We start from the raw sequence: 16,944 nt of genomic DNA, 5'->3' as shown, positions 1-16,944 counted from the left end.
TTATAGCCTGATTTTCCATTTTCAATGCGTTCAGGGTATAAAAATTAAAATTATTTTTAGACTTTATACCGCAATAATCGACAAATCGCCCATAGTGCCTTGCCAAAAGTCGTCGCAAAAGAGTATCAGATGTTGGTCATCCGTTGCGTTCATTTAGCAGATAAGCGAGACCATTGAATTATAGCCAGAATTATATTTTGTAGCGAATAATTTGAAGCCCGTAGACATATTTTGTAGTGTGAGTGTATTTTGTGAGTAAATGAAGCCATTTTGTAGTATAAGTGTATTTTGTAAGTATATGAAACTGTTGGGTTATACTTTAGGTATATTTTGTGGCAGATAAGCATTTTGGTAGAAAGTAAGTTAGGTGATATGTAGGAAAAATTTTAGTTTCTAAAGTAGTGCTAATTAGTTAATAAGTAGTCGTAAGTGTCGTAGCAATTAGTTTTAGGATATAAGCATAAATAAAATTAGTGGAAGTGCGCGCGATCAGCGATTCAACCGTGCGGCTTGAAAGCTCGCGATGGTGAAAGTTGCATTGCTGACGCCGTCGTAAAATCTGGACAGCAGCGGAGGTGAATTGAAAGCTGCGTGCAGATTTAATTTGTTTTGAGCGCTCGAGCAAACAGACAAATTCGGATAATCTAGAATATTTTTGACGCGCGGCGCAGGCGACCGCGTGTTCTTTTGGTTAGGATCGAGTAGCGTGGTAACCTAGACTTGGAATTGGCAATATTGTGTAGTAAAGTAAGCATAGATGAACATGGTCATGTATTTATTTACAGCTAACTCGTCTAACATGTCAACCCTTAACGCTAACTATACTAACTGCAGCTGCGCTAACTGGTAGTTTGAATGTGGCTTCGGCAGTGAAAACTGTGAGGTCTACTATCCGCGTTCTACCATCCGCAGTCAACCCTTAACGCTAACTATACTAACTGCAGCTGCGCTAACTGGTAGTTTGAATGTGGCTTCGGCAGTGAAAACTGTGAGGTCTACTATCCGCGTTCTACCATCCGCAGTGGCCCCAATAACTCCCCACAGCACGCCTTCGCAACCACGACCCCAGCAATCTCGGCTTGGGTAGACTGACACTTTGACCCCGGCCTGAGAATAAAGTAACCTTACAAGACACAAAACCAAAAATTATCTGACGACAGGCAACACCAGTGTATGCGGCGAAGATCATCTGGCCCCATCTAAAAAAAACAAACTGCATTCCACGAATACTAAAGGAGGCAACGCTGAGTGTCACTATGTGGCATCTAACCGTTAGTTGTCGAGTTACTTGAAGATGAAACTCTATTCCTCTCAAACTACTATGGAACTATCACCACAAAAAGTCAAAACGCAACTTGGACCTGCTACGCACGATGCGAAGAAGACTGTCAGCCTCCATTATCGTGGAACCCCTCCAGTATCATAATAGCGGTACTCGCTATACTCATTGTGTGGAAGAGGAGCAAGCCTCATACTTTGACGAATGCCGGCGAAGCAGCCACCTAAGCCGCGCTAGGAGAATCGAACACAATGATTGACGGCGGGACGCAGGTACTTTAGGAAAGGAGGAGCTAACACCAGCACCGTCCCCTTCTCCCCTACCCATAACCGACACCTCATCGCTGGAGACCGCCATAACTGCTCTGTTTGGATCACATTCAAAAATTCAGATTGTCAACGGAAAACGATCCGCGGGTTCAGCAACGGTCAAAAAAGTCGCTGACGTTGAGAATGCCGCTGCTGCTGTCGCTGTGGACAGTGGCGTCCGATGGCGTCCAGGCTAGTCACATCGATTACATAATTGAGAACAATCCGGCTAGCCCAAAAAATATTTTTTTAATAATAATCTTTTTAATAAACAAAAACTTATAGCGCATAACCAAAGGCTTGACCACACTGACACAAGCGAAGTCACTGCTAACTGCGCAGTTAGAAAATCGAAAGATTATACGTGTACATATATGTATATGCGTGCGGATATCAAATTATTTACAAAAATCGATAACTCATTTCGTCATTTTATTATAGATTAAAAGCCTTATCGAACATAATTTATTTAATTACATCTGCTACATCTTTTGAGCTAGATGTAAATTCAAGTGTTACTTTTGTGTGTTTACTTGTAATCCAGATTTCTTATTTGTTTGTTGCGCCTTAGCGCAATATATCATTATAGGCTTTCGCTGTTGAAGGAGTTTGCGACGTAATGCAACAAGCTGAAACACTTCTTGCTCGCGGAAACTTCAAATTGAGGAAAAGGTGCTCAAGAATCTTCCTGAAATGCGTCAAAGAGTTTTGTTCTTGGCGGAGTATTTGGATATATCTTTGTCACACAAGCAGATAAATTCATTTGGAATAATGACGCGCATTTTTCATTACGTTCACAAACCCGTCAGGAAAACAAATTCACCTGAATTGTCAGCGGGCGATCTTCGTCAAGGATCGTACCTATTATGTCGTGTTGTTCAAAGAGCTCAGTTGCAGTGAGAATACTCTCCCTACAAACCAGAATGACTGTTCACTCGTCAAGTGCCATTTATGAATAATTTGGTTTTCTTCGAGTTGGTGGCCGTTTGCGACAATCGACTCTCGATTTCTTGGATACAATTATTTATGTTTACAATCTAGAATATTCCCCTTTGAGTTCCCTTATTCAATTCTAAGAGAGAAGTTATACAATTTTAGGATACGATCATTTATGCCACCAATTAAGAAATTGGGTTACGGTTTTGGGCTATAGGCGACATGGGAACTGTTGTTCAGGCATTGTGAAGATCTCGACCTCATCCTCGGCTTTAACAATCACTGGAGTGGACTATTGTGGTTCTTTTTATTACAAGCCTGAAGGACGGAACAGAGTGTCAGTAAAATGTTACATCTGCGTGCTCGTTTTCCAACCAAAGCGGTTTAGTTGGAACGTTCAAAGGATCTTTCGCCGACTGCGTTTTCGGGCGCACTCAAGCGATTCATTGGAATGCGTGGCATTCCAAGATGCATTTCGTCTGACAACGCTACCAATTTTGTAGATGCGCGAAACGAGCTGTCAGAGCTCTGGCGTCTATTTCTAAGCCAAGAATACCGCAATGAGGTTAATTACTACAACAATGGCTTCGATTGGAAGTACATACCACCTCGCTCACCACGCTTCGGAGGCCAAAGGGAAGCAGCAATGAAGACCGCCACAAATCATTTAGATTTATCTATGATATCGTCACTTCATGGCTCCGACGAATTTCGCACGCTGATATGCCAAATTCAGGCTACAATCAATTCAGAAAATCCCGATGATCTTGGAGTTCTCATTCCAGGGCAGTTTTTAATTGGCCGAATACTCATCGAAACCCCGTGCCAGACATAACTGGGCTCGACCACAATCATCTTGATGGGCATTCTCCAACAGCGTGGAGAATGGTGCACCCGGCAGCCGTCTATCACATTCGCTGTTAGTGAGCTCATGCACATAAGCAAATATAACGCGGAGACATACTTCTTAATGACTCGCAACACCTACATATTTTGAAGTATTTCGTTTAAAAACAAGTGTGGAAGCTCTAGAAGAGACTGCTCGACTATGAGATGCCCTGAACCTTCCAAGCAACTGATATTTCAATAGTAATTCGAAAACACTCACGCACACTCACACATACTGAATTCACAACGGTGCTTGACGAGCTTGCCGAGGACGCTAGGGGTCGAAAGGCCATTATAGCAGGAGATTTTAACTCATGTTAGAATGGGGCAGCCACACAACAGATGCCAGAGGCCGAATCTTACTGGAGATCTTCGCAACACTATATTTTGCACTGCTCAACACTGGCCACGAGCTCACCTTCAGTCGGGCTGGATAAGGATCTGTAATTGACATTGCTTTTGTCACTTCATCCCTCTTTCGGGAAGTAATATGGATCCATTGCGATCGCTATACGGGCAGCGATCATACGGCACTTCTGTTCACAATAGGTGAGCCACCTGCCAGGCCGTCAGTGGCTATTCAGTAGCTGGGAATAGTTGGTAATGCTGAGACCAGAGCATGCCAACAGGTATCTCAAATACAGAGTTCCTTCAATAGAAGCATATTACGCCGCAATCAGTTCACGCTTCGAGGCCAATGCATTCAGATGAGAAGAAGCTACCAACGGGCTGGCGGTAGGTCTACGGCTTTCGAAAAAAACAATTAGCTTACCAGGCAGTTAGAAGACAGTTGAAGAAGGCCATTCGGGCAAGTAGGAGAGAATGCTTCCTAGATTTGTGTGACTCAGCCGAAAATGACCTTTAGGGCAGGGCATATAAGATAGTAAAAAAGACTATATGCAGGTAAACAGATGCAGCCGACGGATCGTGTGGAGCTTAAATCGATTGTGAAAAACCTCTTTTCAGAAAGATTGTGCTCAATTCATGCCCCTGAGTCCTGCTAACCAGGGATCAATGAGCACCCACATTGTTTTTGTTACGGGCGAAAGAATACTTATAGTTCTCAGAAGTCTTAGATCTAACTCAACTCCAGGGCCGAATGGAATCCCAAATCATGCGCTAAAGCTAGCCCTCTCCTTGGACCCAAGTACGTTTGCCGAGCCATACAATGTATGTTTGATTCAGGAGACGTTCCCTGCAACCTGGAAAACCTAGAACTGGGCTGGCAAACCACCAGAAAAGCCATCGTCGTATAGACCAATCTGTCTCTTAGACACCATGGGAAAGGTGTTTGAGGAACTGATTTGCTCTAGACTGAAGACTACTATTGCTAATGCCGGAGGCCTGTCACCAAATAAATTTGGTTTCCGGAAGGCCCGGTCAGCCACAGACGCGCTAAATAAAGTTCTTGATCTGGCAACTTCCGCCATTCAAGGCACAAGATGGAAGCACGGGGCGAAGCAATACTGCATTATTGCGGCTCTAGACGTTAAGAATGCCTTCAACACAGCAAGTTGGGATATGATACTGGATACGCTGTCACAATGTGAGCGAATATACCTGACTTGGTTGGGGTTTAGTTTTGTATTGGTCTTTATTCTTCTGAGCCCGGGTTTATATACCCAGACTCATGCATATTTTCAACCCTTAAATCTAGTGTATCTGTTACTGAGTATGTAAGGCTCAGCATTGGGCTATTACATATTTTTATCTTATCGCTGAGTGCGTAAGACTCCGCGTTGGTCTATTAGCTATTCTTATCCTATCGCTGAGTTTGTAAGGCTCAGCGCTCGTCTCCTTCGTAATCTGACTCTGGGGTTGCGAGGGTTGGTTTTCATTTGTCTATTTATGCAGTCCGTACATGTGCTGCTCCTAATGCTTGTGGTGACAATGTTGCGGTTGATGATCATATTGTTGTTCTTGATATTTTTGTTGTTGTTCTTGTTTTTGCTGTTATCGCTGTTGCTGTCGCTGCTGTTGTTGTTGCTGTTGCTGCTGTTGCTGCTGCTATTGTTGTTGTTGTTGCTGTTGCTGTTGCTGTTGCTGTTGTTGTTGCTGTTGTTGTTGCTGTTGTTGTTGTTGTTATTGTTACAGTTGCTGTTGCTCTTGTAGCGCTATTGCGCTGCTGTTGTTGGGGCCATCTTGTCCACCGAGAACAGCCAAAAGGTATGCAGTCACATAACTTTTATAGTTTTAAAATCAAAATATAAAACAGGCACGAGAGTGAAAACTGTCACGGTCGCCATGTAATAATAAAAGAATCAAACGAACCGATAGGTTTGGTTGTCATTGAGCGAATGCTTTATTGAATTCGAAAAGGTTTCGTCTTAGCCTAAATACATAACGTTTACATGAAGAGGTCTGTCGCTAAAAGCAGCGGCAGAGCGAGAGTATATAGCATGCCGTATATATGCGTATATATGTATGTTTGTATGTACATGCAGAAGGCATATACATATATTGAAGTGTTTAAGCTACGGCGTGGACGAGAACGTAACAATGCTTACGTTGCAGATCCCACGCTGCAGGCCAGTCATATATAAGTGACCGATCATATTACGGCACTTATATATGTATAGCTGTTATAATATAAACGAATCAACAAAGGTTTGCTATGTTGTGAGTATGATACTCTTACTTATGTTGGACATACATATGTCTACTTCATATATTGTATACACTACAATAATGTGAGCATATGCTTATACGACATACAACATACTACGATTAAGTCCATGCGAGCGAGATTTGGTAAGAGAAAAAATTACCGAATTGTTAAAATGCAAAATAATTAGACCAAGCTGTTCACCAAACGCAAGCCCCATATTGCTGGTCAAGAAGAACAAGTAAGAAAACTCTAGTCGAGAGCGCTCGACTAGAACCAAACTAATAGAAAAGCACATTTATTATGGTTCAAATTTCAATTTCGATGTATTTAAAATTATAAATGAAATAGAAAAATATACAAAATTTTGAAACAATTTAAAGAAAGAACTACGACACGGCCTGGGTTTGAGCCCGAGACCTCGCGATCGAGCGCCGCGGCTTCTACCATGACGCCACCCCTCTGTTCGAATTTGCAATGTCACAACTGAAATAGATTCACTGATGCAACGCACAGTGGTTGCGCTTGTATGGGGAGAGCGGCCAAAAGTACTTCTAGTGGAGATAAAATAATGACATTTTTTCCAAAATTCTATAAAAATATAATAAGTAATATAGCATGCCTAAATAAGTCGTATAGCCCACCAACACCCTACACCAATACATAACCTCAACAAACATTTTTTTTCTAATATAACATTAGAACAAAACAGATGATTTATTAAAAATAAATGAAGCAAATAGTAAGAAAAACTAAAATTATCAAGTTCTATGATTATTTTTACATACATTTACTCTTCTAATAATAATTGTTCAATAATTTTTCTTTTATTTTTTTTGTGCAAGGTAACTTTCTTTGACTCGATGAACAGTTGCTTTGGGTATTGATCGTTGTACACAGCGCAATGAAATTGTTTGTTGTTGTCCTTTTCTTTTAGCCAAACATTTTGATATTGCATTACAGATAATTCTGTACGATTGTGTTTTTGCCAAAGAATTGCGAATCTTTTACAAATGAACGAAATACGCTTTGACAAATCATACAGGTCCGCTCTTTTTAATTTCAATGTGTACAAATTCTATCAGTGTCTTTAGTTTTTCTGCATTGGCTCCATTTGTTGTGTACCAAAACTCAAAAAATTTATAACAAGTAAGAAGACTATAGTCGTAAGAAAGTAAGAAAGCTCTAGTCGAGACTGCTCGACTACTGATATATCAATAATAATTAGCACAAACACACGCACTCATACAAACAAATACACGTACACACACACGAATGCAAACAAACACACGCACGAACATACACACACAAACAAACACAAGCGCGCACACGCATTCACATATACAGGCGATTGCGCTTGGGTTGTGCTGCAGTGTTGGCGATATTTGGAGAGCTTATTTGTTGAATAATTTAATTTCTAGACGTACGCTCGTGATGAAACTTTCAGAACGTAATCATAATGTTTAAATGTATGTGTATACCGAAGCACAAAGATGAGGGTGAGGGGGTGGATTTAGGGGTGGGGGGTAAATTTTAACGAAACCCGAAATTGTATAAAATACATCTTTATATACATTTTAAATTTGGAGACTCTAGCTTGAAAGATGTAGGAGATATCATTTTTTAAGTAATCTGCGATAAGGTTTTTTATCGATAAAAAAGTATCGGAATGAGTTATCGTTTTTTAGTGATAAACTCGATATGAGCGCTGTATATACGGACTTTAAAAAAAAAAAAGTGGAAGTCTCTAGCTCTTATATCTTCTGAGATCGACGCGTACATACATACGGACGGACGGACGGACAGACAGACGGACAGGGCCAAATCGACTCTGCTTGTCGCCTTGATCAAGAATGTATATACTTTGTGGGGTCTGCCACGCCTCCTTCTGCCTGTTACATACATTTTAACAAAACCATTATACCCTGATTTCCCATTTTCAATGGGTTCAGGGTATAATGATTAATTAATAAAAGAATAAACGACGAAAACAGAGACAAAAACAACAAAACATTACGCCAATCAGACGTTTCGCAGGGCACAGCTGACCTTTAATAATGGGAGAAGAATAAAGATCAATACGAAACTAAACACCATCATAGTCAAGTGTATTCGTTCATGGTCCTTCGAGCCGGAGGAAGTATTTTAATACTTCGATGCAGTCCACAAGGAAAAGTGTTTGTGTTTAGTACAAAGTGAAGTTCTAAATAATTGTAGATTTGTGCATTGGCTTACCAACCCAAGCTGTGAGTCGAGGCACAGCAAGATCAACCTAGTGATCGAATCAAAAAAACCTCCAACGGGAAAAGCCAATGGATCTACAATAAACAAACCACTGTGTCGTCAACCATCAATATTTAACGAGAAATATTTGATGGCATAATGGCAGAAATCAGGACCAAAGTTACCGATCACGCCATAGACACAGACCAACTTTGTAGCTGGGAAACGAGACCGGAAACATCAAAGCATGAGATGTTTTTATTCGGTTGGTCGAGCCCAATGGTGCAGTTGTTTAACCTTTTGGACAAAAGAGTTCAAAGAGTATGGCTGCATATTGAAGAAGTGCAGGCCAACATTGAGCTCAGCAACCAGGAGGATGCTCTAGACAGCAAAGAAACGCTAGAGTTCCTCTGGAATAAAGTCCAGTCAACGCTTACCGATTTGGAGGTTAAATATGATAAGCGTGTCCATGAAATCGATGGCATAGACGCACTGGAAGTCAAAGTGTACACAGTGTCTAAAAGGCTGGAAAGAAAAATAAGTGCACTGCAAAACATAAAAGAAGACACTCACACTAACAGTGACGAGGTCACCGCTGATGAGATGCCAGCATCTCAGGCAGCTTTGGATGCAATTGTGTTCAAAAAGTGGGATTTCAACCCGCCGGCAAGCCCACACATGGGAAGAAATATAACTGAATCTACAGAACAAGAAAATAAAGTTAAAGTAACGAAGTAACAACAAAAATAAAGCTGGATGAAGACAAGAGACCAATAAAGAAGATCTGGGCTCCACCAACTCCGATATTGGATTCGGAGGGCATAGAAGATGAGGACGAGAATGGAATTTCTGCCACAACTTCGACATCGACGTTGAGTATCGCTCAAGATACATCAACAGATATCCAATTGGAAGTTCGACCAATGGATGATATTTCCACAGTTGGCAGCACGACGGAAGTCTCTCTGCGGAGACTGCAACAGCGGCTGGATGTGCAGGTACAATTACATCGGAAAGGGATTCAATTGGAAGTAGCAGCAACATAACCACTACAAGCGAATCAATAGCTGTTCTAAAGCATCAGGATCAAACGAAGGACATCTACCATTTGGAGGCTTTGGCTTCGGCAACAATGAAACGATCGACAACTTCCTCAACAGATGCAATCAGCTATACTAATGCAATAAATGATGACACCTATAAGCCGCGGAAGTTCTTCAAAGAGGCTCGACTTCACTTGGCATGGGAGCCGCCCCCTAAGCAAAAGTCCAAGGTACTGGTGGCACACTCGGTTTATTTGGATGTCACATTTTTTCATAAGGATCGGAAGAGTGATCATTTCGTCAAGAATACTAACAATTATCAAATTTATATTTGTCCTGTATATTATTAAAATTTCCACAGACATGAATTCCGGAAGTCACATACTTGGCCCCCTGCAGAATGTTCAGACATGAACATATTAATATACGATCGGACTTCACAATCCTAAGGCTGATGTCAGAGTGCTTTGATTATAAATTGAAAAAAACTCATTCAAAACTAGAAAAGTGTTGGACGAATATTTAATGTTCATCTCATAACGCCGTGTGAAAAGCTTATAATAACTTTGAGGTAACTTAGTAAACATTTATTTCAATTAATTTTTTAACAAATATATTTCTTATTTTATTGATCTTTTTGTTCTACATCCTTCCCCTCTCCAAACTGACAAGAACAACATTTTGAATTTCCATTCTGCAAAGTAATTTTGTTTTCAAGTCCATTGTTTTCATATATGGCAGAAGGTTCTCAAAAAGAGACTACTCATCGTCGGCCTTTGGTGCATTGACTTTTTTATACCCTGAAGCCATTGAAAATGGGATATCAGGGTATCATGGTTTTGTTAAAATGTATGTAACAGGCAGAAGGAGGCGTGGCAGACCCCACAAAGTATATATGTATATTCTTGATCAGGGCGACAAGCAGAGTCGATTTGGCCCTGTCCGTCTGTCTGTCCGTCCGTCCGTCTGTATGTATGTACGCGTCGATCTCAGAAGATATAAGAGCTAGAGACTTCAAGTTTTTTTTAAAATGTCCGTATATATCACGCGCATATCGAGTTTATCACTAAAAAACGATAACTCATTCCGATACTTTTTTATCGATAAAAAACCTTATCGAAGATCACTTACAAAATTATATCTCCCACATCTTTCAAGCTAGACTCTCCAAATTTAAAATGTATATAAAGATGTATTTTATACAATTTCGGTTTTTGTTAAAATTTACCCCCCACCCCTAAATCCACCCCCTCACCCTCATCTTTGTGCTTCGGTATACACATACATTTAAACATTATGATTACGTTCTTAAAGTTTCATTACGATCGTACGTCTAGAAATTAAATTATTCAACAAATAAGTTCTCCTAATATTGCCAACATTGCAGCGCAACCCAAGCGCAATCGCCTGTATATGTGAGTGTGTGTGTGCGCGTGTGTTTGTTTGTATGTGAATGTGTGTGCGTGTGTTTGTTTGTATGCGTGTGTGTATGCGTGCGTGTGTGTGTGTGTGTGTGTGTGTGTGTGTGTGTGTGTGTGTGTGTGTGTGTGTGTGTGTGTTTTCTAATTATTATTGAAATATCAGTTGCTTGTAGGGTTCAGGGGATCTCGTAGTCGAGCAGTCTCGACTAGAGCTTTCTTTCTTGTTTTCTAATAGATTTAATTTTTCTTTTTAAATGGACAGCAGTTGAGAAGGCATACTTAATTTAGCCCTTTTGTTGTTGTTTATAAAAGCCTCTTCCTCATCGGAATGGCACAGCCAGGTTTTGGGATAATACTGAGTCTACCGAATCTTCAAACTTAGGAATAATAAAACTTTTATTTGAGCAGCTGGCCTCCAAATTACCAACCGATCGCCTGGGCCTCATTTGGTCTTTTAAAAACAATATGTACCAGGATCAGGTGCACAATCTCCTGACTTTTCTGCCGGCCTCTTCTTCTACTATGTTCGAAACTGGTCCCGAAGATTTTTCCATTTTTTTTAAACAGTCTCGTAATGGTTAAGAAAAAAAATTTAATTTGAAAAACAAAAAATTTACCAATTGCAGATATTTGGCAACGTAGCCTTCAAAAGAAATGATTATTCAGATAGCTGACAAGTTTTGGAAATTTTGGAACTTTCCAAATTGTGCTGGGGCTATTGATGGAAAACACATTCGTATTCAGTGCCCACCTCATTCTGTATCTATGTTTTATAATTACAAAAAAAATTTTTTCTGTAGTTCTTCAAGGAGTGGCTGACTCAAACTGTAAATTTATAGTAATTGAAGTTGGAGGATATGGCAAAGTGTTGGTGGTACTTTTAATGCATCACAGCTTTATCAACAACTTAAATCTCGACAGCTTCTGCCACCAGATGCAAATTTGCCGGGAACAAGTATCAAAATGCCCTACGTTCTTGTAGGAGATGAGGCATATCCGTTATTAGAAAGTCTGATAAGGCCATACTCAAGTCGCAATATTAATGCTGAAAGAGAATATTTCAACAGTCGACTCTCTCGAGCTCGCAGGTGCATTGAATGTGCTTTTGGTATCATGACTTCTAAATGGCGTTTGCTCTGGAAGCCAATAGAAACCGATCCGGATTTCGTGGATATTATTGTAAAGGCAATTTGTATCTTGCATAATACAATTATTGACTTTGACGGCAGTCCTAATATAATATATATATAAATAAACAAAACTTACTTGGTACTTCAAAAGTTTCTTCGATTTCCTTCCAATGTTCTTCAAAAATCAGCCGGTTGTGGTAATTTTTAAATTTTTGGTCCCACAAAACTGAACGCGAAAAAATTTCTGATATCAAATCCTCAACGTTTATGTTGGGATTACTGCTCAATTTTACACTCGTTCGGCCTGACATTTCAATTGTAATTGAGAGCAAATACAAACAACAAACAGCAATAGTTTTGAAAACAAAAAAAAACTGTTCTTAAAGCTTGAATTGTAAAAAAGGGCATACTTCGCGGATTAACCAACGGTTATTTAAGCTCAAAATGCAACAAAAACACATGTTCAGGCATGAACATATGAATATACGATGATCGTATACATGCCTCCGACGCACTCAGCGACTAGCAGGTAGTGCGCTGTGATAGCGATAAGAGCCACATGTACGGACTGCATAAATATACAAATGAAGACCAACCCTTGCAACCCCAGAGTCAGATTACGTAAGAGACGAGCGCTGAGCCTTACAACTTCAGCGATAGGATAAGAATAGCTAATAGACCAACGTGGAGCCTTACACACTCAGCGATAAGCAATAAGAATATGTAATAGCCCAATGCAGAGCCTTACACACTCAGCAACATATACACTAGATTTAAGGGTTGAAAATATGCTTGAGTTTGGGTATATAAACCCAGACTCAGAATAATAAAGATGAATACGAAACTAAACACCATCATAGTCAAGTGTATTGGTTCACACACACGTATCAGAAAAGCCTGCGATAAAGCGAGAAAGCATTTCAGAACTGCTTTCTCGCAACTCGCTTTACTAGTCGCTTTGGCTCTCTTTTCACTTCGCTTGCACTCTGACATATTTTAACCGATTACATGTAAATCAGCATGTAGAGCTTTCTCGCTTATTGTCGCTTCATATTATCGCATCGCCTATCGCGGCCACTCTGACATCAGGCTAAGGGATCGTATAAACGTGCCACAAATGACAGAGCGGATCTTTTTGTTCTTTTTGTTTACAATTGGACGAACATTTTGTGACAGGAAACCCAAACGCTTGAAGAACTGCTATCAAGTCTCGATGCAACAAGCACAATTCTTCAACGCTATCTGCTCCTGTCAACAGGTCATGAACATAGAAACGATCTTGCAGTAGCTGGATGAGTGGAAGCATGCAAGTCGCTTAGAGGTTTATACTCATTCACGAAAGTGAAGTGAGTATATAAATTTTGTGCAATGTTCGTCTTACTGTCCGACTGTCCGTATGAACGCAGTTTATTTCGGCGCTATTGAAGCTAGAGACTTGATATTTGGAGCACATACTCGTTTATATCTCCGATTTATAAGGTGTCAAAATTTTCTCGATCCGCAAACTAGGGGCGTGGCAAATCGGAAAATACATCTTATAAATCGGTATCTCCTAGAGTTTTTAAGCTAGAAGGTAAAGATTTTGCACGTGAGCTAATGTTATGATTCTATAAAGATTAATGAATATGTCTACGCCTCTTAGGGGCGCGGCAAATCGAAACTGAAGATATAGTGATTTTTCAAATTCGGATATATTTTGAACACTATTGATGCTAGAGACCTAAAATTTGGTATATATACTCAAAAAATGTTGGTGGATATATGTCCTCTCACAGGGGGCGTGTCAAACCGGAAAAGCTTATATCTCCTAAAGATTAAGAGCTAAAAGCTTCAAATTTTGATAGTTAAGCTACTAGTAATTTCCTCCATCGATTCCCCAAATAATACTGTTACGCCTCTTGGCATATCAAAAAACACCCCGTAATTTTTTCATTTTTGAGAGTAGGCATCCAATTTTGCAGCTAGGTTACCGTTAGCTTGTTCTATGAGCTGGCCAAAAATGAAGTGTCTACGCCCAGTAGGGGCGTGTCAAATTGAGAAAATTTTAACTTGGCTGCTAAATTGCTTATGGGGTGTGAATGAGTATTCCGCAGTCGGTAACGCCCGACTGCAACGTTCTTACTTGTTTTTTGTTTGTTCACATCATAAAAACTTACCTGTCAATAAAATAAGGATCTTAAGAAACAGGAGCCAATTTGGAGACATTTTTGTTACGTATATATTGGTATCAAACAAAGTTTAGCAGTTCTATGCCTATAGAAAAAAGTAGAAAAAGTAATTACTTAATAGATTTGTATTCTTATAATCATTCATAGGAGGCAAAAAACAAAACACTACTTTAGCTTTGTATAAAACCAAGTTCAATCAAATAAATTAAAAATGTTTTTTTGTTACAGTGGACATTGGGCGCAAATGCCGATCTAGCGGCAAAAAGTCCAAAATTATTGTGTGATATTTTTTTCTTTTTATACCCTGAACCCATTGAATATGGGAAATCAGGGTATCATGGTGTTGTTAAAAGTATGTAACAGGCAGAAGGATGCGTGGCAGACCCCAAAAAGTATATATATTCTTGATCAGGGCGACGAGCTGGGTCGATTTGGCCCTGTCCGTCTGTCTGTATGTATGAACGCATCGATCTCAGAAGATATACGAGCTAGAGACTTCAAATTTTTATTAAAATGACCGTATATATCGCGCGCATATCGAGTTTATCAATACAAAACGATAACTCATTCATCAATTATAAAATGATATCTTCCACATATTTAAAGCTAGAGCTCCAAATTAAAATGTATATTAAAATGCATTTTATACAATTTCGGTTTTTGTTAAAACTTACCCCCTGCCCCTATATCCACCCCCTTACCAACATATTTGTAAAAGGCGTTTTGCAAATACTAGAGACTTGTGCTTTGGAATATGTACAAGTTATTTTATTTTGTAGTGTGGAGGGTTTATTTAGCGATCCACAAAAGATTTATATCAGCTCGACTTTATTCTAATTAATAGCTATCAGCAGCTTGTGCGTGTTGCTCTTAGGTGAGTTCTTTTTGATACTGCCGGCCACGCGATCTGCTCCAAGAGATAAAGCTTGCCCATCATAAAGCTTTTACATTTCCCCCAATAATCGGGCGCCACGTCAGCAACCACATGGATATTTGACGTTTCTGCTATCAGCTGAGAATAGCTTTGTGGGAGCAAAGCTTCGAGTGATAGCTTTTAAGCCTCTGTATCGAATGAAGCTTTGGAATTATAAAGCTTTACATGATAACTACTCCCCCCCTCAAACGGGGTCGTCCTCGGTTCCGTAGAATATGATCAGCTTCCATTTGCCCTCCGCCATGAGAAGGTGGGCTTTTTTTTTCTTGTCTGGCCAAATCGCTGATCCAGGCGACATAGTATCGGTGGTGGTTTTCCTTATGATATGCATAACAATTGTTGCTTAGACTATTTTATAACTAACAAAATTAATTTGCAAAAAATATGAAATGCTCAATTTGTATGAAATATTTTTAAATTTTATTCTATTTTGATTTTTTTTGTTATATTTTCTTTTTTTCTTTTTGCTTTTGTATATTTATTTGATATTATCTTTATGCACGACTCTTCCGTTAATCTTGACAGCTGATCCTAAGTCCTCTTCGATTATGGCTTCTTTATATAAGGGAGTTAATTTATTACTAAGTCGTTTATTGGATTTCACCATAACCTTATCCCCTTTTATATATTTGCGATCAACAGTTTTCTTATTATGATTTAATAATTCAGTTTCTACATAAAGTAAGTCGATTGGTTTCTGCCCTGTTACCGAATGAACAGTTCTATTGTACTCTATAGTGGCTAGTAAAATAATGTCCGCTGTGTCCTCTATTCCTTTTGCTAATTTTATACATCTACCAATTTCGCTTAAGGTGCTGTGAAATCTCTCGACCTGCCCGTTCGATGTACTGTGCATAGGTGGAGCACTTGCAATTGTTATACCGAGATTAGATTGTTATACTAGAGATTAAAGACCGCTCGTTGTCACAATAGATAGTTTTTGTTCGAGAAAATATATTTAACAGCTGCAGAAGGTTTTATTTTTACATCCAATATTGTACGAGATGCTATTTTTTGCACTACTGCAAACTTAGAAAACTTGTCCACGCATGTCAGGAAATAGTTTGAGTCCGTAGAGTAAATGTCAACGTGCAGAAGTTCCCCGACATAAGTTGGAATAGGGGTCTCGCAGATTGGATGCTTCGTTGGATGTCTAGCATACTTTACCTGCAAACAAATCCTACAGCTTATAGCAACTTCCTTAGCCTTTTTCTCCATTTTGGGAAAAAAATAATCTCGAATAATTTGTTTTACGTTTTCTTGAGGAGCTCTATGAGCTCTATTATGTTCCTGGTTAATAATTTCGAGCTGCTCGTTAGGGTTAAAAACGTCAGTAACCATATATTCGGTGTATCGGAAACAAGTTTTAGGGAAAAGCTCAACCAGAGGATCTTGAATTTTACCAAGAACTGACAATTCACACTTAATTGCATTAACTACTCCCAATTTAACGCAGTCATGCACCGTGTTAATTAAGCTCTGAAAATCGGTAAAAACTACAATATGCCGTATTTTCTTGCCAAACAAAATGGTAGTTCGCTTAGAAGGTATTTTTCCCTGCTCAAGAATTATTTGGTTGGCGTAGCAGTTGACTGGTCTGGTAACGGATTCTATAGTATTTGAATAAGATTCCTCGCTATGAATTGTTGTTATCTTCTTCAGTATAGTTTAAATATTGGCGAGATAATGCATCTGCAACTTGATTCTCTTTTCCGGGCTTATAGAGAAGTGTGGCATCGTATTCCTCAATGAACGCTTTCCATCTTTGGATTTTTTAATTCGGATTTCGATCCGATACGGTATAGGTCAGGGGCTTATGATCTGTATAGATCTTAAGGCCCTTTACTCCATAAAGATAATTTCTTACCGTTTTAATAGCCTAAACAATAGCAAGCAACTCTCTCTCGTTGGTCTCATAATGCTCTTCAGCTTTTTGAAGAGTTCTTGAGATCATTGTGACGGGACGGCCATCTTGAGACAAGACTGCACCCAACGCATTTGAAGAAGCG

At 39.5% G+C, this 16,944-nt stretch overlaps 2 protein-coding genes and 1 long non-coding RNA gene across 6 annotated transcripts in view; all 3 read right to left on the bottom strand.

Annotated features, from left to right (window-relative positions):
- Positions 1-16,944, bottom strand: part of dpr8 (defective proboscis extension response 8) — a 157,770-nt gene that overhangs the window by 102,911 nt on the left and 37,915 nt on the right. For all 4 annotated transcript variants that reach the window (XM_089264677.1, XM_089264674.1, XM_089264675.1 and 1 more), the window contains one exon: positions 13,990-14,086. In XM_089264677.1, coding sequence (XP_089120803.1) covers positions 13,990-14,038 — 49 coding nt within the window. In that variant the 5' untranslated portion in view covers positions 14,039-14,086. Of the gene's footprint in view, positions 1-13,989; positions 14,087-16,944 lie in introns of those variants that run through there.
- Positions 1-16,944, bottom strand: part of LOC149090843 (uncharacterized) — a 180,169-nt gene that overhangs the window by 149,930 nt on the left and 13,295 nt on the right. The window lies entirely within an intron of this gene.
- Positions 11,024-12,144, bottom strand: LOC149090844 (uncharacterized). The gene is made up of 2 exons (XM_089263511.1): positions 11,970-12,144; positions 11,024-11,169 (listed from the first exon to the last, which is right to left on the bottom strand). Exons 1-2 carry the CDS (start codon positions 12,142-12,144, stop codon positions 11,024-11,026), a joined length of 321 nt encoding a protein of 106 aa, XP_089119637.1.

The sequence above is a fragment of the Drosophila navojoa genome, chromosome X (genome assembly GCF_054131105.1).
Source record: "Drosophila navojoa isolate 15081-1374.11 chromosome X, UAZ_NAV_1.0, whole genome shotgun sequence".
NCBI lineage: Eukaryota > Metazoa > Arthropoda > Insecta > Diptera > Drosophilidae > Drosophila > Drosophila navojoa.
This window is presented reverse-complemented; position numbering and strand designations above follow the sequence as displayed.

What these genes read in the sequence shown, in the direction of transcription:
- LOC149090844 (XM_089263511.1), bottom strand. Translation starts at nt 12,144, where the DNA reads ATGTCAGGCCGAACGAGTGTAAAATTGAGCAGTAATCCCAACATAAAC. An exon ending in AGAAACTTTTGAAGTACCAA is followed by an intron (nt 11,170 to 11,969) that starts GTAAGTTTTGTT and finishes GATCCTGGTACA; the next exon opens with TATTGTTTTTAAAAGACCAA.